Here is a 26510-nt window from a genome sequence, read left to right as displayed (position 1 = left end):
GCTTCCTCATCCTACTTTCTCCTGTCCAAATGCCTTTTCACTTCCCTCCTGGTTTTGAAGCAGAGGATCTCCCCTCTCCCAGCCCTCCCCTGACTGCTGTAGTCCATGAGGAAATCCTAGTCCTGGAGGCACGCAAGGCCAGAGGAAGAAAGAACGCTGAGAAAAGTAGGATTCTCTAACTGCTCTCCCACTGGTCCACTCTCTCGACATTATGATTACTCAGTTAAGGACTCAGCTCTTTGAAGAATGGGGCTTGGCTGGAACTGTAAGGTGAAAGTGGGGCTCTGCTGGTGTTGGAGCTGTGGATGAAAGAGTGAATCAGAAAGGACCCAGCTAAATGCACAGAGGTCTGTCTCAAACTCCGAGCTTCTCAGCACTGGGAGCTAGGATAAGTCTCTCCGTTAAAGATGCCAGGGTAAGATGCATTTGATGCTCAGAGGTCTCCAAGTGTACCAACCAAAAAATGTTGTGGATAGGTGGGGCCAGGATTCTGCTCTTGTTGCCAGTGCAATCTACAGTAGGAAAGTGACTTTCCTGGCCATGCTTGAAGCAGCACAAAACCTGGCTTCATATTGTAACTGCTGTAAATACAGAATGGGTCAGAGTCATGCCTGGTGGAGCATGATGGAGGAGTGGGGGGAAGGCACTCTATTAATGATGCTATTATTCAAATTAAGAACTTTTTTTTTTTTTTTTAAAGGGTAGGCTGGAGCTGCTGGTGACACTGACTGACATTGTTCAGGATCACACTAAGGAGATCTGCTCAGCAAAGAGGGAGAGCAGAGCTAGCACCAGGGCACAGCTGCTGCGCGTGAGGAGTGGTGCCAAGGGAGCTGTGTTTCGGAGCATGCACTCCACCCTGGACCAGGAGCCATTGTTGGGCAGCGGCTGCACTCCTGCCAGGCTGCACATGATGTTGTAAACATCCACAGATCTGATGGGAGGCGCTCGGAAGTTGGATCGGAAATCTGCAGGGAAAAGAGGCAAAAGAGAGGGAGTTGGTACCGTGTGGCTTGGGGCTCAGTTCCTGAAACACAGGGCACTGTGGGGCAAGGGCTTCTCTGCCCTTCCCAGGACTTACTCAGCAGGCTGGGATGTGGCACACTGCACAATTTACAACATAGCTCAACAAAAACGTTTAAAATATTTTAAATTAACTATTTGCACTTCTAGTCCAATTTTATTTCAAAAACTAAAAAAAAAAAAAAAAATCAAGTACAGGAGCTACTTTACTGTGTGGTTTTTGTAGATTTAATAGCCTGCAGTAACTGTATTGCACATCCTGCTTTTCCTCCTGTCCACAGTTGCAGCCTTGTGCCCAGCAGTGTTTAAAGGGCCTGATGAAGTGGAAACCAGGGGTTTTGTGTCTCTCTTCAGACAGACAGGCAAGGTATGCTGCAACCTTCTCAAAGAAGCTGAGTTCAGATCCACCAATAAAAGGAAAATTCACGTGTTTCAAATAGAATTTAAAATTTAGGCCAAAATTTAGGGCAAAGGGATAGAGTTATTGCACCGAGATGTCAGAGAGAGGCTGATCAAATCCCTTCACACCTTCTGCCCTGTTTCTCCATCTATATAATACAGATATAGAGCTAGAAACCTTCCCAGCATGAAGCCATAATGAGGAAATCCTGCCATCTATATGTTATTTTTGGGTGTCACAGAGTGCCACATCAAAGTCCTGATGTGCCAGGGGCTGCAGAGATGCTGGGGCAGGGGCCATGGGGCTGGAGGGGGAGTGGGACATTAGGCATGGCACTGTACCTGGCCCATATGCAAGGAAGAAGCCTCTCATGTCCATGAGCTCGTTGTCATAGCCATGCCAGCCATTCTGCCAGGCCTCCTTCCACCCTGTCCCATTCTCCCAGAAGGGCAGCTTGTCCCTGCTCTTGGTGACAAAAGCAGAGTGCAGTTAGTGCCTGCTGGTCAAGTTGTGTCTGTGGTGCTGTGGTATGCCATGCTGTATCTCCATGTACTGTACCACCCCACCAGGCTTCCACATATGCTGTCAGCTGCACAGAGGCTCATCACCAGGAGGGGTGACCCCTGGCTTAGAAATCTCAGCAAGTTAAGGGATGAGAACCACTCACTCATATGGAGAGAACAAAATAATATTAGCAGAGCAGCATTGATACAGCCAGAGGTGCTTGAAATCCCTCCTCATCCAGGTTTAACTGAAATGTTCCTATGCTCCTTGCTGGGAAAAACAAACAAACGAATGAAACAAAACAACACACACACACACAAAACCTCCACAACTTTTCAGATACATTCCCTCTGTCTCTCAAAAAAACCCAAACCAAACCACAAAAAACCAGCCAAACAAAAACACACCAAAAAAAAGATCAAAACATTTTTTTAAACAGTTTGTAGCTATCCACTAGCTGACAGAGAGTTAAAACACCCTAGGACCATGACAGGGAAGAGCTGAACATTCTCTCTTCAGTGGTTTAGGCAGGAAGTATAAGAGAAAGCTCAATTATTGCTTTAAAAATATGACAGGAAACTTTCATTTTTACATCCCATTCACAGTTAATGAAAATGTACCGAAGAGAAAGAAAATCTGACAGCATTAATGAGAGGACATTCTTGAAAATCAGAAACAATGGGAAGGAATGGGCAGAGAGACAGAAATAATTACCATAGCAGCAGTGTTTGCTGCACTATTATTAAGGTTTGTCAGAGTTTCAATGGTTTTTTTTTTAAGTGCCTTTTTTTTATAGAATATGTAAAGCTATTCTGTGCTGAATTTCTGTGCAGAAGAGCTTGATTGTATTTTTTTAGATCACTTTGGCAAAAATGTTTCAGATTCCTAGTTTATGTGTCTGAATCTTAACTCTGGCTTTTTAATATTTTTTGTCTTAATCAGAAATGTGGTGCTCACCCATCCATACTTAAAAGCAATCAGGTCTTTTTTTAGAGATGCATTTTTATTCAGCTGTAGAATTTATTATCCTAAAGCCAGGCTGGCTAGTGAGAAATGTGGTGGTGTGGACTGTGAAGCAAAGCCTGGTGAGCAATAGCTCTGAGGGTCACAAAAGATGATGCTCAGCTGAGTTACTATAATCTGCAAGGTAATGACTATGCCAGGTCACTGAAAAAAAAACAAAACCAAACCCAAAAACTATTAAACACCCCAAACAAATAAAAAAGAGGATTCCTTGGTTCTGCCAACTACTTACTGTCTTTATGTGTGACTTTGGGCTCAGCAGGACTCTGGGCAACCTGATCTAGCTGAGGATGTCCCTGCTTACTGCAGAAGGGGTTGGACTAGATGACCTTTGGAGGTCCCTTCCAACCCAGACCATTCCATGATCCTATGATACTGCTCCTCAGTTTACTCACTTAGAAGACAGGTAAGTTGCCTCACCCTCTGAGCTGTGATACAAGTGCAAATTAATCAACACCAGCAATGATAATTTATAGGAACAAAATAATTTGGTATGAAAAATCTTTTCATGTGCAAGTCTAATCAATTCACTTCTTAACGAGCTCTCAAATTTCAGTGTGCCCACTGAGTATCTCTGAGGGCCAAACCTTCTGTCTTACCCTTTTGAGGGCTCAGGGCATTTTTATGACAGAGTCTGGTGGGCAGGAAGCCAAGCAGAAGGAAAAGTTGCCACAGAATACTGCTGAATGGAAGAATAATAAGATATTGAAATGTCAAAACTCTTTTTGCATCTGAGATGAAGGTAGATGGGCAAGAAGAAGTAAAGCAACAGAACTAGAATGGGAAATACAAAAACTCCTGGTTTATGATGACACTGAAAAAAAGAAGTCTGCACTATTTAACTCTGCCTTCAGCACAGCTGCCATGACTTTATGCACTTCTAAGCACACAGAAATATTTAACATTAGTTTTGTAGTCAGCCCAAGTAAATGATGTAACACTTTAACTCATTGCCTAGCACAGAAATGTACATTTTTCTTACTGTTCATATATAGCATCTTTTCACATTCATGTCTAAGTATTTTGCTTCTGTACTTTACCTCTACTATGAACCATCCTTTCTCAGCCACAAGAGTTAAAGGAGACACAAATTTTCCCTTTTTGTAGAAAAACCTATCTGGAATATCCTGTGTATTATAAACTTCCATGTGTTCCACAGCTTTCAGTTTTTTATATATCTGCAAAGAAAAGAAATGTTAGGACACCATATGGCTGTAAGGAGCATATTTGCACCTATGGATACATGGAAACACCTACATTTATAAATTAGCTAGTCCTTTTCAGCAACTAATCAGCATGTTCAAACTGGGATTTTGCTGGTCCAGAGATGATGGCTGTGAAAAACCTGCGTATGTGGTTTAGGAGGTTCTGAAAACTTGGTTCTTAAAGACACAGGAATGCATGAATTGAGGCGTTGCATGTATTTATAATACAAGAACTCACAAATGTATGCATGTGAGTCTATCAACCTACAGACACAGGCCAGCAGAAACCAAACCAGCTCAGGAGACACTAAGCTAAGTGGACCAGGTGTGGATGCAGAAAGGGATATTGCCTTTGCCCTCTGCCACTCATTCCCTCCTTGTGCTCTTGAGTGAGCAATTTTTGTCACTTCACCTCTGTTTCTCACAGTAAACCAGTCAATCCCTATCAAAAGGATTGATAGTGCTTAGTTATCTGTTTCAATGGGATGCTGTGAGATTAATCAGCCAGTGCCTGTAGCTTTGAAGCTGCACAATGCCATACTAGTGGTTTATTAATATTAATCATACTATATGGAGTATAATCACACAAATGTGGTTAAACCCAAATTATTCATAAAATGTTTTTATAATGCCTAAAGAAGATATTCATGTGCCATAAAGCAGGTGGTTATTGGAGTCCCCAGAGTGCATCTCGCTCCTTTGCTTAACTGTAAATAATCTCCAGAAAGAAACAGCTTGATTCTGCAAAGAATGAGAGGTCCTTCACTAGCCTTTTAGCTAAGCCCCCCTTGTGTGTCTGTGTGTGCAAGAGATTTGCATTGATATGCAGTCGCTGTAAGGATGGCACCAGGGTGTGATGGAGTGACTCAGCCAGACCCTCCCACCATGACAGGGACTGTATACAGAGTGGTTCTGGTGCTTCACCTATACTTCTCGTGTTTCAAAATGGGATAGATCTTAAAGGTGATAACCATTATGTTAAAACATGATCTAATTCCTAAACTCTTTGAAGTGACTTAAGAATAAAAGAATATGCCTATCGGGAAAACAGAAAATCAAGTTTATGTCACTTAAAAAAGAAGCATTCCAGCAAGAAGTCCTAAAAAGAAAGGAAGAAAACAAAACCATAGTGTGAGGCATTGTACTTCATTTTCCTTAGAGATATTAGACTGTTTAATGAGAGAGAACAAGAGCTGCTGAAGAGTTTCGTCAGATGAAGCTCCATGTTTTCTTGAAGTCACAACTTACACTTGCCCTTTCTTGGAGGTCTATAAAAATAGGCATCTCTGAGTTCAGGCCAATGAGAGCATCTATACATGCTGTGATTCCCTGCAAGGACTCTGAGTGAATTGCTTAAGCATGCCTCTTAAAACAACTTAACTCAGGCACTAATTTGAAATGTTTGCAGTATCACAGCTACACAATTCCTGGAGAGCCTGTTTAGGTGCAGAAAGTAGCAAATATTTTCTATTTAAAAAATGGCACGAGCTACAATATACTGGAACTGAGTAAAATATAGAAGACAAAATTATTCCTCTGGAACATGGACTGCGCATTTTGTACATCTATTCCTCTGTTTTCTGAGGACAGCATAGGTTTCTGGTTATGTTACAGGGTAAGAGTCTATGAGTTACAGATGCTTCATTTTCATTCTTTTCAAGTGGTTTCCTTTTTTTTTTTTTTTTTTTTTGGTCTGCATTGTTTTAATTTGTCCCTCAAAATCCTGTGGTTGTAGCCTTGGGCTTTTATGGTTGGTTTGATCCAACATGCTTATTCATCACAATTCTTCAAAGGAGCATATTGTAAAAAAAGAAAAAGATTATTTTTTGTAATTCTGGTCTAATGGATTTAATTCCTCAGACTCTACGGGAGTTTACTACAATATAAATGCCTGCTCCAGATCATTTGAAAATCCAAGCTACAGTGTCAATAAATTAACTAATATATATAAAATTCTAAAAGTGGATTTTGAGCTAAAATCTTTTAGCTCTTTATCAGAAGCACAGTGGTGGGATTTGAAAGTATGTATCTGTGCCAAACAGCAGTGGAAGTTCATACTTTTTAATTTGCCTAGTGTGACTTTCCTTCAGAAATCAGAGTCACAAGAGTGTCACATGATCCAAGTCTGACTCCTGATAAGAGCCTCAGGCTGATTTTACACACGTCTGAGAGTGGGATTTGGATGTTACAAAGAAAGAAAAGACACAGTAGTCAAAAAAACAAAAGAAACACAAAACAAAGTAAATACAAACAAGCTGTGCTTACCTCTGCATGCTTGTCTGGAGCTGGCCAGAGGCTGACAACAGGACCTCTGTCTTTCATTTGTATGGTATCACTCATATTGATGTATTTTTTCAGCTCAATCACTTTGTTCTCCCAAGAAATGTCTGTCATGCCATGATCAGAGAAGAGGAGGACATTGAGATCATCCTGAAGGCCCTTGTTCTGTGAAGCAAGTGTGCGACAGCTGTTACAGCTGGGTAAGAGCTTCACATTGTCTGGAAAATTTTAATCCCTGTTTGACCTCAGTTGATTTAGTGGAAGTTGTCCAGAAGAAGCATGTTTGCAAATGCCCTGCAACGTGTTTACCACCACCCATAATGCTGGACATCCACTCTCACTTGCTGCTCTAGAAGAATCTGAGAGGTTAGCACCAAAGACAGATTCTCCAAAATAAATCCACTCCCCTGCTACATGACCAATCTCGTGGTTGTTGCAGTTGGTCTTAGACAGGATTTTATCCAACTGTCCCCAGAATGTCTGGGGAAGAACAACTTTGTCATGGTGCAACCTGTGGCAGCAGTGTTTCTTTCTTCCCCTCCCAAACACAAGCACTTTGCATTAGAGCTTTTATAATTTAGTGAAATTGGAAATACATATTCCTCTCCCCACTGAAACATAAAAATCTCTACTGTGCATTTATCATTGTTATAAATATTCATAGGACTGACATTTGCCCAAAAGCTTGGCATAATCCTTTTCTTAATGCAAAATCATTCAGTTTACGCTTTTTAAAACAGAGTTTAAAGTACAGAGTCCTGAATGGTGCCATAGGCTATAAAATGCTGTAAGTTAAAAGGCTGTAAACGTTAATTGTCTGATTCCACAGACCTTAGGAAGTAAGCAGCTTCTATGTGTTCACCTACTATAAAGCCCAGCCAGGAACATGAGTTATAGAGAGATCAACATGTATGATGGTTTATGGCTTCCCGGGGCTGTGTAATAATCCACGAGGAGGATTATAATGACATCGACCAAAATAAAATCCAGGGGAATGGTGCCTTAACTTCCATGTGACCTCTGTAGCCTCTGTTTCTCAGGAAATAAAAGTTTACAGCCAACACATCCAATTAGCAGGCGTTAAACAAGGCTCTCTGCAGTGCCACAAAGAGCAGTTTGAAAAGCCTTTTCCAGTCGCACCCAGGAGCTGGGTTTTTGGACACCGCTGACCTTGATGAGTGTGATCATTTTGCTCAAGGCTTTGTCCACCTCCTTCAAAGCGTTCTTCCGCTGCTGGGACGAAGGGCCATAGTGGTGGCCTTCCACGTCAATGCGCTCATAGTACACTGCAGCCATCTCAGCACTGCCGTTCCTGCAGGTGGGAGAAAGGCAGGGAGGGAGAGGCTGATGCATGATGCACATGAGGACCACCCAGGTGCCTTCCCCTCCTGGCTGCTGCCATTATTGTTGTCACTGGCATGTAGAGCCACGCAACCCCGGAGGAGCATTTTCTGCTTCCTGCCTGGGCTTTCCTGCCCACTGTTGCATAGCTGGGTTTGTTATTCATGCCCTCAGTCACTTGGGTTTGCTAGAGAGGCACCAGATAAAGAACACCATGTGCAAATGCAGGCTTGACCCGGTAGCCTTCTACCTCCTCTTTGAATTAGGAAGGTGGCTTTCCCTTTTATGACAAAGAATGACCCAGAAGAAATAATGATTTCTATGCTAAATGTTCTTATTAAAAGGACTGAGGGAATTATCAGTCAAATGTGCTTTAATTAAAGTTTGGCACTTCTGGCTTTTTCCTGTGTGAGATCTTCCAAATCTCCAAGATCAACTTAGGACAGGCTCTTCCATGACCTTGCAAAATCCTGAGTGGTAGAAACTGGGGTGAGATTTTAGATGGGGATTTTATTCAGGAATATGATGAAAAGAAACTAAAGTAATCTCCTAGTTGCACAAGTTTAGCTGATTATACAGTTCTGCACTGAATGTCTTCAGCCTAATTGGTGAGGACCACACATATATCAATGCTTAATTACATTTTTATGACCACTTCACAGCTCACTGTAAAGCTCCCTGAGAGAAGTTGTGTGGGTAAAATCACAAATCTATACTCATTGACATTCAGACCCAGCTTTTTTCCACCGTACTTAAATATGACAGGGTGTGGTATCCATAATACATACTCTCATCCAGATCAAGATCCCTACAAAAAGACTCTGTGATGTCCTGACAAGTCCTGCTTCTCTGATTAAAGACACCTCAGTAGTCTGGTGTCATGAATGAGACAGAAGAAAAAAAATCAGAGGTGAGGGACTGACTGAGAGTCTGTCACTTTCCTTTGTAAATTTGCTGCTGCCTCAGAGAAGCAGTCCTGTAGAAAGCTAAAGGTCTTTGCTGTAGTGGAAGTTTCTTGACAGCTATCTCTGCAGAGCAGTGTCCTTTCTCACTCTTCACGATTTTAGAATCATTCAAATAAAGCAGCTCTTCTATCCCCCAATTTCATTTAAGCATTACTTTCCATCTGTATTACACATCAATTAATTTCTAAAATTTAACCTTGTAATTTCTCTCCTGCACACACACTCAATAAACCTACTGAAACAGTTTTCTTCTGCTGCAATGCCTGTATTAATTAGCTGCTCAGACTGCTTTGTGTCTTCTCACCTGTAACTCAATAACCATTTTTCTCAAGACAGAAGCTAAGAAAGAGATTTACTACATAAAACAAATGGCCTTTTTTAGGCTGTGGTCAGATTTCTCAGTGAATGCTCAGTGCTGTAAGGATAGACATTGAACTTCGTACACAACTTCAATGGGACAAGCCTCAGTTATGCAGCATGCTTAGGAGTTTACAGGACTGGGCACGCCACATGTAGAGCTTGTAAGATTGAGCTTGACTTTGTTTCCAATTTTTGCCTTTTTTTTTAAAGAAAACTAGGCATCTCTGACCATGGCTTGCATGGGAGAAGTTATCTGTCTTTCTAACTGGGTGTTAGTCCTGTCTTCTCCCACCACCAGTAACTTTCAGAAGAAATGGCTATGGAAGACGTGCTGAGAAAAGCTGGACTGCATCGATGGCAATGCCAAAAAGGGCTTTATATTTTCTCAATGGTCTTTGCAAGTACTGTGCAAACTTCACAACACCTATCCAGGAAGGTAGCTGGATGACAATAGCTCTTAAATTATAGTTGTGGAAAAGATGTAAGGGAGGTTTTAGTTTTACTTGCCAAAAGTAATTTAGTTTTGAATATTTTCTATTTAATGGTTGCAAAGCATCTGTTTGAAGAGATTGGAGAATATTCCTGAAGAACGGCTTTCTTTGGTTGCATGGGGAATTCAGTGGCTCCCTGATGAGTTAGGTGCTCCCACCCTTGTAGAGCACACTGACAAAACTCCCTCCAACCCTCCTGAGGTTAAGATGGGTCAGGACAGTCCAGTGTCCAAACTCAAGTTAACCCCTAGACTCTTTTCTTGAGATCACCAGCTTTCACCTTTTGTGAGCTGCCCCACCAACACTTGTGTCCCTTGTCCTTTTCTTCCACTGAAGGCATCAGCAAGAAGCGCTGTGACTTGGGCTGAATTAGCTATTGAAACTTTTTCAGTGGGCTCCAGCTCCCAAAAGAGCAGCTTGAAGGGAGAGCTTTTACCAGTTTGTACCTTGCTTTCAATCATGTTCACAATTACAAAGCTGCAATGCATCCTGAGCAACCTTATACACCTTCCTTCATAGAAACCTGATGGGGAGTTTCAAGCATATCCTGACCCATCCCCAAATAATATCCAACCAAATATCATCTCACTGATAATTCTGTGTTTTCACAAGAAGTCACAGCTGGTGTCTGTATTCAGTTTCCCACTCCCTTCTTTATTCACTGAACTCCTATGGCACACATGAATGCCTCATGTCACATGCAGATAACTTTTTTAAAATATAAGCTAAATCATTTCAGGATCAAATGTCTCATCTGTTTGGAAACAGTTTCTTTCTCAGCCCTGTGATGTAAACAACATTGATTTGTGAGCATCTGTGCAGCAGGACCCAGTGCACAACTGGGAGCAACATCTCCAGCAACTCTTTCATCGTTTTGGAGCCTTCATTTCAAGGAGAAGCAACGCTCAGCATTTGAATATGAAACTCTCCAGATGCAAATCACTACGGCAGTTTGCAAGTAGCAAACTAGAAGTTCCTGGGATTGGATCCAACAAGGTCTTAAGAGGAAGCTTGGTTATAGCTAAGGTAAGGCACTGGCCCTGCATGTGGCAGTGCAGTCTTCTCTGGTTTTACAAGGTACATGGAGTTGTCCCTTGTTAATATTTGTGTGAGACATGGTGGAACTAGAAAGCTGGAAGTGGAGCTTTTCCTAGAAGATGGTTGAAAGATATATTCCCATCATTCCCATCACTTAGGCTAGATGATCATTTTAGGTCCCCCCCAACTCTCTGCTTCTCCTCTCTCCTCTCCCACAAAATTCAGAATTTGCAAATTTCCTGGAGCACTCTCTAAATCAAACCATTTCAAAGTCTGCTCTTGCATGTCAATGAACACATACTCACAGACTGATCCTGAAGCTGTTTGAAACAGCAGATTTAAAATAGTAGGTTAGAATGTATCTTCTGTGTGGCAACCTACACATGAAAAGACAAGCACATCTTTCCCTCTGGTCTTAGTGTAAGGGCCCATCTCTGTTATGCTCATGTCTCTACAACAGTACCATAAAGCAGTCTTTGGCCCCCACCTTCCTAACTGGGAGCCAATCCTCAAAATTTCCCTAGAGGAGGGCTGATAGTAAACCCAAATACTCATCCTTGAGAGAGGAAACCCCACACTGCAGAAATCTACTGACATACCCCAAAGACTCCAGAGCATCGTTGATGGCATCCACAAAGTTTTTGTCTGTCGGGACGCTGAAGTACTCGCGACAATAACTTGGTCTGATGCCAAGAATTTCGACCTCACAACCTACAAGCAAAAAGCAAGGTAAGCTCTGCTGTTTCACCTTGATCACAGACCCCACACCATGTGTGTTCAAATTCAGGTTTGCAAATTCCCTGTGACATTACTCACCTCACACCTTCCCTGCAGGAAACCCTGTGGTTGGAAAGTGAAAAGGGGAAAGAGGTTGGTTTGACAAGTGCCTGTAGCAAGTCATACATTAGATCTTTTTATTTCCTTCTCTAAAAAGGAAGGTCTCTGTGTGACCTTCCCACAATAAAACTCTTGAGTCCCTTGTGGCAGACAGTTTCCACCTAAATCGCTAGCTTGTTTTCATTTTAATGACTGTGGCCACATCGCCTCATTTCTAGGCTTCAAACATAACAGATTTAGATATCGTTCCCTGGAAGTTCAGCAAATACTTTCCATCTAGACATGCTGTACTTACGTGGTAATATCCTCTATAAACTGTATTTTATTATGTGATAGTAGCATTCCACTATTAAATCTGTTTCCCAGGAGGTCTTATTAAAACAGTATAAATCAATTAACTCTCTCGGTAATATACAACCTTGCAAAATACAGTCTGTTTTGTGGTCCAGAAATTTATGGCAACAAATCCTATAGGAGAACATGGCCCTGAATACACAAAACCTTGGTTTTTGTGAGATTTTTTGCCCTTTTGCTCTCTGGTTACTATGCTGACAAATAAAATATCTAAAAGAAGTGTGCTTTCCAAAACACTGAATTCATGCAAATTATCTTTCAAGAGCCCCAGAGTACTCCCTTCACAGTTAGGAATTTTCTGATGTACTCCTGGGGAAAAAAAAAAAAAAAAAAAACAACCAACCAACCAACCACAACACAACAACCAAAACAAAGAAACAAAAGAACCAACCAACAGAAAACCCCCGACACAACCAACTAAAAAACCCAAAACAACAAAAGGGATCTTTTGCAAAATTGTCTCTGACTGCAGGAATACAGTCAAGTCGCAAAGACAACTCTGAGCCATAGCCTCAGTCTGCCAGCATGTGGGTCCCTTCGCTTCTCCTTTGAGATTAAAGAAAAAGGCATCAAGGACTGTCATAAGTTGACTTGTTGGGGGAAGAAAGTAACACAGGAGGTATAAATGCAGAGAGGGCACTAGAGCAAGCTGAGCTACTTTCTGAGGTGCTTTACAGTGGTTTGCTAGCCTGGACACTCAGTAAAGAGAATTTGTCAGTGTCTTGCATCTCAGCTGGCATGAGCTTACATCACTGAGGTGCAGTACTGGGACACAGGCTAAGCTGTTTAAGAGACTTCCGAGTGTGATTTTTCAGCAGTGCCATGAAAGGTTAGAAAAGTGTAAATATTTAAGCTTAGGATAGGTTTTTAAATCTTCACTGAGTCGCAGAAAGCCAGATAAATCAGATGGAGGTGTTACCCTTTCTGAAAGTTAAAGAGCCCTGGCACACATGATAGATTTACTCTCTTCACCCTATTGTCCATGGTAGCATCTTCCAGGTCTCTACATCCTTTGTTTGTTTCAAGGGACCTCACCTATTGAAATTAATTGTTTGTAATAATTAATTATTTGCAATAATAAGCAGAAAGTGTAGTCAACATTTAATTTTCTGTAAACCCCACATTTAAATTGTTTTGAACCTCTAGCTAATATTTGGGGAGTCTGAAAATGATTGTGAGAGTGTGTGCTCACTTTTCATTCTTCCCCTGTTGCCTCAAATTTGTATGACTTAATTCTCTACTTTCTGTATGGAAATACTTCAGTGTTTATCTCTCCACCTGACTGGGAGGCAGACAAAGGGAACGTTAAGATTTTCTTTGTTAAACTACAAATAGATGGTCTGTATTTGCTAAGATGTACTGATGGATATCTCTCTGCACAGCTTTGCATGACACTAAACCTTTATTTAAAAACTTGAGCTCCTGGAGCAGGAATAAGGACTTCTTTCACAGTGATATATAGGCTTCTCTTTATCTATCTGACATGGAGACCTGAACCCCTGCCAACTTTAAATAGCATTTCTAAACATTGATTTAACAGTTGGACACTTCACGTCATAACAGAAGGTTTTGAAAACTTTCCAGACTAGCTCCATGGTCTGGTAAACATGTTTAGGTGGGAAGAAGTTTGGTTTAGAGTATTTTTTTCCCCCCCTTTCTCTCATTTCAGTGTTTAGAAAAGATGTCACTGCACTTTAGCTGAAGCAGTTGCATAGGCTGCCAGAAAATGAAGGAGTTTAAGGGTCTGGGTGACATTGCCCACTGGGCTGACCATGAGGAGCACTGGAAAGCTTGGGCATTGATGGTACCAGCAAGATGCTTTCACACTCCCCTGGGGCTTTTGCATTCACTGCAGCAGCAGTGCTTCAGACAGGCAACCAGGGCACAAGGTTGTGCATTTCACCCCACATATGGTGTTAGCTGTTGTGTTTTACTCAGCAATCAGTCAGAAGATATATGACATTTCCCCCAGGAATGGCCTGAAGAGCAGAAATTGCCTAATAAACATAGTGAAGAAAGAAGTAAAACGTCCTTTCATTCTAAGTGCACATATTTTGGCAGAAGCAGTGGCTGGGACCCTTGGCATGGTGGCATTTTGACTCCTTTGCTTCTAGAAGCAAGAATGTCCAGGTGATCATGAATTGTTTTTGCTGTATTTGTTAGCTCACAGGTTAAGCTGTGATGGATGTGTTCCCATTTGACAGAGCTCCTGCTCTGTGTCCCTGTTTGCTGGGGTCTGGAATTTCTTCCTGTAAGCATTGACTGTGCTTGAGAGAGGAACATAAGGAACAATATGAAGTGTCAGATTTTGGGTTCAGACTTTGGTAAACTTAGAACTGGCTCTGAAGGGAAAATGGCACTGTTGTAAGTCAACCCTGGGAATCAGCTCTCTGATATTCACAACACTTTTCTGCTAAGTTTGATTGTCTTGATTCTGCTAAGTCTTGTTTGTCTTCACCATTGGCTAGAGATGAAATAGCATCTTCCAGAACAGGGTGTGAGGAATTTGGCTGTATGTTGCAGTTCCTATGAAGAGTTTCCCAGTTTTTTTCCTGTTTAGATCTTTACCAGATTTGAAGATTCCATTACTAAGCAGCAGTATATCCTCAGGCTGGAAGGTTAATCACTAATAGTGGATCATACGCAGTGCAAATACCTGTATGACCTCTACCCACCTTGGTTATTAAATCCTTATTTTTAATTTCATTTTGTTTGGTATCACTCCCCAGCCAAGTGACTTGCTAAGCATTAAAGCTTTAAAATAACAGGACTAGAGGTTTAAGAAAGGACTACAACCATTCTGTGGAACTAGAAAACTGTTTTTAAAAATCATATAGGGAAAAATGTAATAATTACTATTGCATTTGGGGAGACTTCTGTTTACTTCAGTTACATCTGGAATTACAACTGCTCTGAGTTTTAGTTCAATAGTTCTTCATTTTACCCCATTTCCTGCCCTGTTCCTGGCCCTGTATGACTAATGTGTCCTTTCAGACCATGACCACCCTTAAAATAATCATGTGCTTAAGCGTCTGCTGAACTGAGGCACTGACAACTTTGCCAAAGGTTGTCTGTCACAGATAAATAATTAATGACAGACAGATGTACACATCACAGTCCACAGCTAAAATGCCAGACCCATGCAAAATGGATCCCTCTCTGTTTCCCAAGAGAGTCAATGTATCCACTTGGCAGCATAGGCACTGGGAATAAGGAGGCTCTATTGTTCCTTGCAATATTCCACTGGAAGTAGGTAAGCATGAAGGGTGTGGGTATGTATGCAGGGAGACATGGACAGCCCTCATGTGTCTTCTTCCTAGGGGACAATGCTCAAAGGGCAACAAGAAAGAGCTAGGTGAAGTCCAAAGGCATTTAATGGAAAGTGATACTGTTCTTTGAGATTGCAGTAGCTCTCTGTAGACTATTACATCTATTCAGTAAATAATCATACCTATGCAATGCAGTTACATTAGTAGTTAAAAAATATTAGTCTATAGAAACAGGTTTATTTTTTTGCAAATCTTTAGAAGAATTACAATATTCTTCTGTAATTTCTCTATCCTACTATTGCTCTCAGGTCACTTGGGTGATCTCCAGTAAGAAGAAGAAGGCTTTTTTCTTGAGAACTGATCCAAACCATTATATCTAGTATGAAAGGCCAGTCCCTTGAATTCTGTCACCCTCAGATCTCTTCTCCCTTCAGTACTGCAGAAACACTCTGGATGGCTTTTCAATATTTTTTCATCCTGGTTCACTCTTTCTTTTCTTTCCTGAGACCTGTGGCCTTTTTTCTAGGATGCCATTAGTGACATTGCATGGCCAGGCATATGTGTTGTGGGATGCAGAAGATGAACTGGCTGGGAGCCCACAGCATGAGTCAGCTGCCACTGACACTGGCTGTATTCAGTATAGTTTTGCTAACATGTGGCCCTCTAGCCTGCACTGACACATAGGATGACAGCTGCATACTGTTCAGGTAGCAGAGTTAAAAGGTCAGAAGGTTGAGAAACTGAGTACCTTACATAGGATTTGGTCTGGCTGCACAGCTGGAACTTTTATTTTCATGTGGGTCCCCAATGGACAGCCAAATAGGCCCTACTCCTATTTGTTAACAAAGGCACATTATTATATGTTGCTAAGGGTTTCAGTGGTCCAATATTTGCCAAGGGCCAAGCCCCTCCAAATGAATAGCTCAGACTCAGAGCAACTGGGACCTCGGCACAGTTAAAGATGAAAGACAACAGTGCTCATGCTAGCTCACCAAAAGATGCTTTGGTTTCAGCTGAATTTTGCTGTCCCCATAAAGTAGATCTTCAGCTCTCAGCTATTAATTTCCAAGTTAAAACCAAACAAGAATTTGGGGAGGATGGTTACTGTTCAACCTTGATAAATGACTAAGAACCATTCATGGAGCATTCATTTACTGCAGCAGAAGCTGCAGGTGGGGACGAGGGCCAAGCAGTTGGTGGAGGAGAGGATGCTCTGCAAGCCAGCACCCCCTGAGGGTACTGTTTGGTGGAAGCTACCTGCAGTGACACTTCAGTCCTTTCCTTCCTAAGCACATGCAAATTGTCATGGCCTAAGAAAAGATAATTTACTTCTATGAGTGGTTAGTAAAGTACTCATAATTCTTGTCTGTATTTCAGAATGTATTAAAGAGCCATCCTGCAGTATCTGGAGTGCTTAGATGTAAAGATGCACTGTTAAGAGGGTAGCAGCTTTTGACTTACTAACCTGGCCAGTAGTACATGGAAACATTCTTTTTCATTTTCATCATCGTAACCCACAGAGGCTCCGATCCATTCCACCAGAGAGGCAGCAGGCTTTCTTTATTCACTCCAATATCAAAAGATACATTTGTCTTTTCATCCCACATGTAGTTTCCAATCATCTGATGGACTTCACAGTGGCGACCTTCAGGAGTAGAGAAAAAAAAAAAAACCAAACAACAGAATGACACCAGCAACACTACTGCAACATCCAGCAAATCAACTGAAAAACCTTCAGTTGAACTCTGGGACCTCTTACCTTGCAACTGCTCATATGATCTCCCTGACTCTGTTATCTTTTAATGAGGTCCTCTAGGTAGATCTCCATTGCCCTACCAGTTAAGCCATCTAGTTACTAAAGCTTGTCAGCCACCTGTGTTCCCTTCACAGTCAATGGAGAAGAGGCACCTCTGGAAAGCAATTCATGCTATCGTAAGTATCTAAAGTGTCTGGCAGGAATTCTCCTCTGGAGAGGCACATTGCTTGCTATTGATTATAGAGAAAGATCACATCATTCACTCAGCTTCAGACAGACAGGCTTCAGACAGCTGAGGCCAGAAGAAGCAAACTTTACACCCTGTGGCCTGCTCAACATCCTGTACCCAGTCCACACACAGAAACCACAGTGGTGACAGTTTGTTTTAGGTTTTGTTTTGTTTTTTAATTTTACTAATTCTACCTTTCCATTGCTTCTTGCTTTTTTCTTATTTTTTTCTTTAATGAACACACTTTGTTCTGGGTTGTAGGGACAGCAATCATTTCATCAGACATTTTCAGCCTTCTTACTACATCTTGGGCACCCTTGGGTCTTTCTTTATATTACAAGAAACTAGTATATAATAGCCAAGAGATGTCTCTCACTTCTTGTCATTGTCAGAAGGGAAGATTTTAAGTGTTAATCTGCAGGTGAATGAATAAAAATGGGAAAAGAAAAGTTGAAGATTAAGTTGTACTGGGGGTTCCATATCTTAAAAAGCACTAACTGGTTCATGTGTGTGACACTGTCGTTGTTGGCTGGGGAGTGACAACATTGCAAGGATCCAGATAACAGACTTTGGTCATTGTGAGACTGAGCATGGTGATCAGAAGAGGACTTTCTATAATTTTAGGTAGAAGTGATCTTGGAACGGATTTTGAACTCTCCTTCCCTGCTGAGAAGTATTTCAATTACGCAAAACATTTCCTCCTTCCCCAATTTCAGCCTGGGGTTTGTCCTTTTTGTTCCAGTTTTGGTTTGCTTGCAGTGGCAGCAGTTTTTTCTGCTGTGTACGCTGCTATCTTTTCTCTTGTTTGTTTGTTTTCCCTTTGTGTATGTAATCTGATATGCCTGCAATAGTAAATTGTCCTTATCTCAACTGACATTTTGACTTTCCAGGCTCCTTTCCTCCTCACCCACCCAGGTGAGGAGGAAGGAGGAAAGCCCTCTGTTGTAACTGGACTGCTGGGACTCAGCTTCCATCTGAGTTAAAACCGTGACAACTCCTGAGCATTCATCAACCTGCTAAACTGCAGGAGGGCAACTGGTGCCAGCCTGGGAAACAGAGGTTGGTGCTGAACCTGTTAAGCCACCTGTTTGTATGATGAATAGTGTGAAGCAGTGAGCTCCAACTGCTACTAGTGTAAGCTCCACATAGGCTTTAAGGTCTGCTGTCAGTGTGCCCACCTCTTTAAGGAACAGAATGGAGACTGCTCTTTGTAGTGCTGTTGGGAGATTTAATTAACTATGTACAGTGATACAGAGGATGGGATTCTTCTGATCTCCACATGAGACAAGTTCATTCTTCTATGAACTCCAGCTCTCTCTTTTTATATTGAAAAAGAGACCTAGAAGACTGTAGGGAATCCATTTTCTTTGCACATATTCCTGATTCCCAGGAACAGAAGGGGAGATGAACAGACCAAAAGACAGGACCATTTAATGCTGCCTGGAGTCATTCATTTCTGCTTGCCTGAAACTCATGACCCAGAAAGACCTTGAACTTCCTTAGGAGACATCAATAACCAACTAGTCAATCTCTTCCTGAAGTTGTTCATCCCAATATTTATCTTCAGTAAACACTGTTCAAAAATTATGCCTCATGACTAATTTTTTTTACCTTTGTTAATCTTCAGTCACGGCTATTCTGTATCTTGCTCACTGATTAAAAAGCCCTGCATTAGCTGGTGTTTCTGCCCCGAAAAGACATTCACATACAGAATCAAGGTCACTTCTCAAATTTCTTTTGGGTCACCTGTACAGTCCCAGTTCTTTACATCTCCTCTTGTAGCTTATTTTCTTAAGTCTGAGAAAATGACCTTTGATAACCTCCTTTTTAATGATTATCAAAATAGCAACATGGTGTTAGACAGTTACCATAACACACTGAATTTATTATTGCTTCCATTACTGCAGCTTTCCTGTGTAATCAAATGTTATCTTAGGAATTTCAAAAGTAGAACCTAGGCAAAAAGCAATTTCAGCATACAGAAGTCATTATTTAAATTCACTGCAATTGTAGTAAAAAGCACCCCCCTTCCTCAAGCAACAGAGGAAAACAAAGAGAGTATAGTTCCCAGGAATATGATAACTGCTGTATCCATCTGGAAAAGAGCCAGCAAAAGCATTTGCAGGTCTGTGTGCCACAACTTTCTTGGACACTACACTTCTTACAGCACTAGCTTTGTCTAAAGCACATTCCCATGTCTCCAGGCACTTATGTCAGTACTCAAATGAATCTATGCAAAACAAAGATAATGACTGGAGGAAAAAAAAAAAAGAAAAGAAAAACCAACACAACACACAACGACTTGGCCACACACAACAGCAGCACAGTAACACTCTACACCCTGCATTGCCTACATGTGGGATTCAGCAACCAGAGTGTGTGCTCCTGTAGTATTTGCTACAGGAATGACCTCTTCTTTCTTTGGTGGTCCTTCACTGGCTGCAGAGATAGCACGTAGGATCACCAGTAGGCATGATATATCATGCAGGGACCATCTGCATCTAAGTCTGCAAGGGAAAATGCCCTTCTGAGACACTCAATGACCTTTTTTTGAAAGGCAAGAAGCGTGTGGCAGACATGCAGTGCCATGCCTGGTGCATCAGGCAACAAAGCAGAGGTAAAATATCTCTGCACTGAGCAAATCAGGCTTATCAGAGAACCCCTGGTGTGTTTATTAGCCAACACAGCAAAGGTTCCATGACCTACCCACAGAGTATCTGCCTGATGACAAATGTAAGTACACACATTTAGCTAAATGTACTGCACTAAGTAATATTGTATGGACGCCTTCCCTCTATGGGGAGACCTTTCCTCCCACATCCCACCGTGATGTCACCACTTTGTGACAAGAGCCAGATGCAAGCATAGGCTGCTGCAGGGCTATATAGGCTGAGGAAGAGCTACGTTCTTCCACAGAAACATCTGCATACACATAAGATAGGTAGGTTTTAAGAGCCCAGGTGAAACACACAGTTCCCTCTCTCCCCTTCCTTCCCTCCACACAATATCTTTCCTCTGCTATTCCTGTGTTTGAAGAGTCATCTAAATGCTGACCCAGACCTGCTCATCTATCAGCTCTCCAGCCCACTTCCAACTCCCCTGGATACCTGCTGGATGACTTGCTCTGGGTAATGCTCTGCTCTTGCAGAGGAAGACAGAAAGGCTTTAAAGTCACCAGGACCATATGTCCACTCCAGAACAGATATTGTGGTGTTGCCACCACCAAAGACTTGAGTGGAACCTGCTGTAAGTGGAACATTCTAAAGGGGCCAGCTCTGCCTGCTTTGATATATGCCTTGCTCTGCTCTTCACCTGCTGGGTCTCATCTGCCCTGCTTTGAAAAGAAAGACCACAGGTGGCAGGGGGAGGAGCATATGTGCTACATCTTAAGTGACCTGGAGAAGACCAGGGATCATGAGAAGTCAGAGAGAGACTGCTGGTCTGGGCAAAGTGGTCCCAGGTGACAACGTACCTGCAAGGCATGCACAGAAAATTTGTGTTCCCAGATCTCGCTGGCAAAGTCTTTCCAAATTTCTATCACCTCCAATACCAGACAGATCATGATTTGCAATCCAAGTAGGATCACATCCAAAGGCACAGAAAAGTCTCTGCTATATACAGCATTTAAATTTTTTGTTTCTTCCTGAAGAGAGTAAGAGAGTGAAACTCTTCCTTCAATGCTTTCATAATGGGGCACGGCTGGGATGCATGAAAATTGCTTCCAAAGCATCCTGCTTAGGCTTTGCAGATGCTTGCTTGTGCAGGAAGGCAGATTATGTCCCTGGAGAGCAGATGCTCCAAGCTGTCAGCTGGACTCCTGAAATGAGTAGCAGCAGTGGGTTGAGGGACCACGCTGGGACCCCTCACCACTTACAGCTGGGTACAGCTCAAGGGCACTGCAGATCCAAGCACTACAAAAGGGCTGAACAAAGCAATGGGCAAAGGTGCCTCCTGCACCACTAGAGAGGATACAACTTTCTGGTGGCTTTCTGTTCTGGGCAAAGAAATACCCTGACATGCTGCTGCTGGTAGTTGCCAGCTAGTAAGAAGGACAAAACTGTGCTTCAATTTGCAGCATTTGTGTTAGAGAAAACTTTCTGTTCCCCACTTTAAAAGTATTTCCACTTTTTAAACTGGTAGAAAGCAAACACAGATTTTTACAGCATTTTGTGTATGTGTGAAAGAGAAAAATCTTGGCACTTGGCATTGCAGCCTTTCTGGAAGCAGTGAGTGAACAAAGCAAGACAAAGAATGTGAAAATTAAAAACTCTCCACGTTCCCACTCTCTTCTCCAGCCTGTCCTTGCTAGGATAGTAGCCCTTCCCTGCCAGTTAACACTATTAGCATAGACTTTGTTCTTCTCTTTTGCTTCTCAACACAGAATTTTAGAACTGGAAAGCTACTGAATTCAAGAAAAGAACAGAATATTGATTTAAAAATTGTATGTCACAAACAGAATCCTTCAAATCTCTGCTATTGCTGGCATATGTGGCGGTTGAAAGAGGAGCTAGAATCAAAAATCCTATTCCTTTGTCACTCATCATGTTCTTTGTGTCCTGGCTGTTTTTTTCTAGCTTGGACAGTGAATCTGGGATAGTTTCCCTTCCTATGTACCAATAATAAGTTTCCCTATTGTACTCTTATCCTTCCAGTTTGATACCTCAGACAGTACACAGGTATTGTTTATCTAGTTAAAGACTTGCTTAATTGCTAAACAGAAATTATTAACATCCTTTCCTGGACAAGGCTGGAGTCTGGATACTGTTAACCAGGGACCAGAAAAGAGGCATCTGCTAGAGCCATCACCAGGTGGGGCTTCCTCTGGGTACCAAGTGGATGTGGAGCGGAGATGCTGTGCTGTAAACCAGGAGGTCTCTCACAGCCAGCAATAAATGCACACATGGACATCAGCCAGACCTCAGAGGACTCTATTTGCTCCTAGAAAACATGGGACAAATGGGTTGCAGCATACACTGGGGCACAAGGGTATGTGGGGTCCCTCATCCCCATGCCAAGCCCAGCACAGGTGTGTGACATCGGTGACAGCCACTTTGGCACCTCTTGGATCTCTGGGTAGAGACAACAGTAGTTCAACCCATGGGTGCATTTGGCTGATGTGGAGGAGGCTTGGAGGAGCCAAGGGGAGAGGCCCCTTTGCAGTTTTCAGGGGCAAGAGGGTGTGTGCCTGCTGCTGGGAGCCAGTTACAAGGCTCCAGTTGTTTTCCAACCTAAGTGTGTTTGCTCTCCTGGTGATACCCTGCTTGAGTTTATTTGCCTTCCTTTGCATAAAGAAATACCATGTAAAAGCCACAGGTCCTTGGGTGCTCAACTCCCTGGCTTGGACATCCCAGCTCCCCACTGAGGCCAAGAGAAATACAGCTTTTGGATATAGGGCTGCACAGCTGACCTGGCTGCAGGCACTTGTGGAGGACTTGCCAGAAAAGACCTCATTTGTTGTTGGGATCCTGGAAAATAAAAACCTTCCTGGGCTTCCAGATCAGATGCAATACCATATACTGGTGTCTATGCTGGCTGGGGCTGGAAATGTGAAGGGCCCCTGCATGCTCTGAGCTGGGGGGGCTTCAGAGTAGCTGAGATGAAGGGCATCCCCTGCAGCACACTCCCAACACCTGCAGGTTGGCAGGTGAGGGAGACCTAAACCCTTCAGCATGAGTAGATTTTCTTGAGAGACATGGCAGAAGGGGCTCTGAAGCACTAACTCATGCTTGCAGCAGTTACAAAGGCAACCTCAGACTTTCCATTTAGCTTGGCATGAGAGCTCCCTGCAGAGCTAGGTCATGGTGGGGAAAAGGAAAAGTTAAAAACTCCCCACAGGATAAAAACTCAAAGTGGCTCGCGGCCTTAACTGCTTTCTTTGCAAAACAAACAGCACGTGGTGTGATGCAGTGAGCCTTTGGGGATATGTGTAGTTGGATTCCTTCCTCCTTCCCCCTTGCCAAGCCCATGCTGAGTCCCACAAAGCTCAGTCAAACACATCAGCAGCAACAGCAACTTTATGTCACACCCTTCAGGTCAACAAGTGAAACAACCTATCCAGAAGAGGGACAGCTAGGACAAGATTCAGCTTGGCAACTCAGAAAACAACCCAACCACTCAAGAACCAGTCTTTACACCACTGTGGAAGCCAAAAGTGAGAAAGTTGGCATGAATGAAGCTGTTAGAGCAAAATGCTTTTCAAAGAATGGTGGTTTAAAATGGTACAGCTTTGGGCTACCTTGCACACCAGCAGACTTTTATAACAAAACTTTTCCAGTCGAGTGTCAGTGAGATCCTTTTGCTCCAGTAATGACTTGGCTAGTGTTTGATGCTGCTTCATGCAAGTAGGATTGCCTTCCAGCTAATTCAGAGCAGTGCTTTGCCATCCTGTTCGGCTGTGAGTGCCACCCTAGCCCATCCCTGGTGGAAGACTCTGCAGCGTGCATCTGTGGCACTCTGTCTTTACCCTGGGTGTTACCACTGCTGAGTGAGGGTTAGGGGTTGGGGGGTAGGGGTAGGGGGGTAGGGTTAGGGGTTAGGCTACTGCTTGTTAGTTGCTTGTTGCAGAGGCCTTCTGGCAGGGCTGATGGGTACAGATTAACAGCTGCACTGAGAAGCAACAAGGCAGATGCTCCTGACCTCCATAACCTCTGCCTGCAGCTCTGAACAGAAGGAGGCAAGTTCAAATTTGAGAGGACTGACCCATCCCAATGGTGATGTCTTTGGACACAGTGGACATACACAAAGGGTGAGATGTGATGCAAGCTTTCCCATGCCCATACAGCAATGATGGGGACACAGACAGTAACTTGCCCGTTCCTAAGCAGGTTGCTACAGTGATGCTTCTGTCACACTGCCATGATGCATTTTTTGTGGAATCTGTCCCAGCTTTCCAAATTGAACACAGGTAGTGCTACCTTGGGATGACCTGCTATCTTCTGAATGACCCACACTCCTAATCCCACCACTGCCTAAAACATGGCATCTCTTTTCTATGGAGACTGCAGCCATTGGTATTGGTAACAAGATCAATGCAGCCACAGGATTTACCCTGCTGTAATTTCAGGTCACAGTCATGTAGTACACTAACACCCAAAGGGTTGAAGTGCAGTCTTGGAACTTCCTCTGGATGTGTTTATCACCTAAACTTTGTTCTCAGTTTGTTCTTGACCTACTGAAGACTGCTGTGACTCATGATATGAGGATGAACTGATGTTTGCACTTAAGCTGTATTTGGCTTGAGATCCTCATCATGAAGGCCAGGAGTCTTGCAAGAAGAGTCCAGTTTGGTCTCATAGACTGTCTCATTATTCTGAGCTGGGGTGTTGAAAGTTGGTACCCTAAAAACTGTGAAGTGTGCAGCTGTGACATTTCATCATCCTAAACAAAATTCCTTTGTGAGTAAAAAATGGGATGTTTTCAAAACTCCTCAAAAGGTCAGTTATAGGCTTCACTCTATATATATGCACTTAATAGGAGTGATGATTAAATGTGTTAAGGAGCAAAAGCAGTCATTTTCCTTCTCTCTAACAACACCATCCAAAGGGGTTTTGCAGGCATGAAGCATTAAATCAGTTTGTCCACATACACCTAAAGAACATGGTCTGGAATGATTAAACACCTCTGTTTTCAGTCATGACATTTGCTTTACACTCATGCATTTGCACCAAGTCATGAAAAAAAAACTTATGGTGGTTTTGTCCTCTTTTTCTGTTCAGAAATGAGCAAGAGAAAGGCATTTCTCTTGAGAGGGAGGAAAGAGTTAAGCTGTTTCATAACAAGCTGGGTACAACAGATGCCAGATTTTCATCTTACAATGGCATCTCTTTGCTTTCCCAGCAAGCCAATGGACATTGTATTGTTCTGAGGACAGCAGAAGATGCTACATATCCTAGGAGAGATTTTCCCACTCCTCCTCACTAGATGGGATGTTTGTTATATAAACCCAGAGAAAAATCCAATCAGAAACTTCAGGAAAAATATCTGTTTTCTTTTTGGGTTTTTTTGTGCATTTGGCTTTTTTTTTTTTTTTTAATAACTTAGCTGTTGTTTCCAAGGTGTGGTCTCTGACTGGAATGGCCCAGCTGTACTCTGTGCACCTTCCTTGTGTCATCATTGCTCCACTTAGATTAAAAGCAAAACAGCACAATGAAAGCTGGCAATCAGAAAACTTAAGGGGAGCAAAAGTAAAACCCCTTAATATTCTTCTATTTGGCTATTTCATATTATTACAGATATGAAGACTTATGACAAAGTTAAGACAGGGAGCTACCAAAGTAGAAAGTTTCAATTTAAAAAGAACTTTATCACTGAACTTGCCAAAACAAGCCTGCTGACTCAAAATAAGTTTGTATCTTATACACCCTCAGTTTATAAGTCCTTTTATTAACTGGAAAAGCTTTGAGCAGGCTCTGTATTCATCTTATGCACATTTCCCACTTGTTTTTGTGTTTATGCAGTAACCCTCTCAGTGCTTCCAACCAGGGAGCCCTGGATGGCCAAGCTGGTAGCAGGACCTAAGGACTGGGTAGCACTGTGGGTGAACAAGGGGAAACTTCAAAAATCATCTCCAAGCAGCACGGCCAAGTTCAAAGCAGGTTTTAGGAAAGCAATAGTGAGCTGTAATGCCACAGTATTTTTAATTCCCAGCTAAAAGCACAAGTTGTGTTACTTTTACATCATCTTTAGAAGAAAACTTCACAGGCAGCTGCCCTCCACTTTTGGCGCTGGGTGCTGACAGCTCTGCGGAGCATCGCGGCATAGAAACACAAGTACTCACCCGTCATCAGCGTGTAGTAATTTGGGTAGGAGAGGCTGGGGAAGTCTGGAGTCATGTAATCCACCTTCACCCCCATGTTCACGATGTCCCGAAAGCCCGGCAGACCCTCCAGCTCGCTGTCGTCGATGTAGTCGAAGCGAAAGCCATCGAGCAAGAACACCAAGAGCTTGCGGTGGGCCGAGGGGGCGGCGGGGGGCAGCAGGAGGGCGGCGAGAGCTGCGGTGAGGAGGAGGCGGCGGCTCCCCATAGCCGGTAGCGGCGAGGGAGGTCGGTGGGCAGCGGCGAGGGGCTGGTTATGCACTAGCTGTCTTCCCGCTCCCACTGCCCCTGTTAAAGCTGTAGCACTGCCCCGCGCTCCGGGGGCGTGGGAGGTCACAGGTTAATTGCAAGCAGATGATTAACCTCGAGCAGGGGGAAGAGCTCGGTACTGCCTGGCTACAGAGAAGCAGCTTCGCGGCAACCGGGAAAACACGGCGCAAAAGTAAGTAGAGCCGGTCAGGAGGCCCCGAGGGAGGGTGAGAAAGGGAAGGAAAGCTGCCAGCTGCTCCCGGGCGAGGAGGGACCAGCACTCAGCCCGCTCCCAGAGCTGCCGAGAGCGGCGAGTAGAGCCCGCCCGCCGGCCAGCCAGCCCAGCCCAGCCCGACGTCCGGGCTCCGGCT

General features: G+C 43.1%; 1 protein-coding gene across 1 annotated transcript; it reads right to left on the bottom strand.

Annotated features, from left to right (window-relative positions):
- Positions 1–744: 744 nt before the first annotated feature.
- ENPP6 (ectonucleotide pyrophosphatase/phosphodiesterase 6) lies at positions 745–26098 on the bottom strand. The gene is made up of 8 exons (XM_054383314.1): positions 25852–26098; positions 16556–16735; positions 11230–11341; positions 7606–7747; positions 6421–6600; positions 3991–4128; positions 1765–1888; positions 745–968 (listed from the first exon to the last, which is right to left on the bottom strand). Exons 1-8 carry the CDS (start codon positions 26096–26098, stop codon positions 745–747), a joined length of 1347 nt encoding a protein of 448 aa, XP_054239289.1.
- Between the last annotated feature and the right edge of the window lie 412 nt (positions 26099–26510).

Source organism: Indicator indicator, chromosome 8 (genome assembly GCF_027791375.1).
Source record: "Indicator indicator isolate 239-I01 chromosome 8, UM_Iind_1.1, whole genome shotgun sequence".
NCBI classification, from domain to species: Eukaryota; Metazoa; Chordata; class Aves; order Piciformes; family Indicatoridae; genus Indicator; species Indicator indicator.
This window is presented reverse-complemented; position numbering and strand designations above follow the sequence as displayed.

What these genes read in the sequence shown, in the direction of transcription:
- ENPP6 (XM_054383314.1), bottom strand. Translation starts at nt 26,098, where the DNA reads ATGGGGAGCCGCCGCCTCCTCCTCACCGCAGCTCTCGCCGCCCTCCTG. An exon ending in TTACTACACGCTGATGACGG is followed by an intron (nt 16,736 to 25,851) that starts GTGAGTACTTGT and finishes CTACTCCTGAAG; the next exon opens with GTCGCCACTGTGAAGTCCAT. An exon ending in TTCCATGTACTACTGGCCAG is followed by an intron (nt 11,342 to 16,555) that starts GTTAGTAAGTCA and finishes TTTTGCTTGTAG; the next exon opens with GTTGTGAGGTCGAAATTCTT.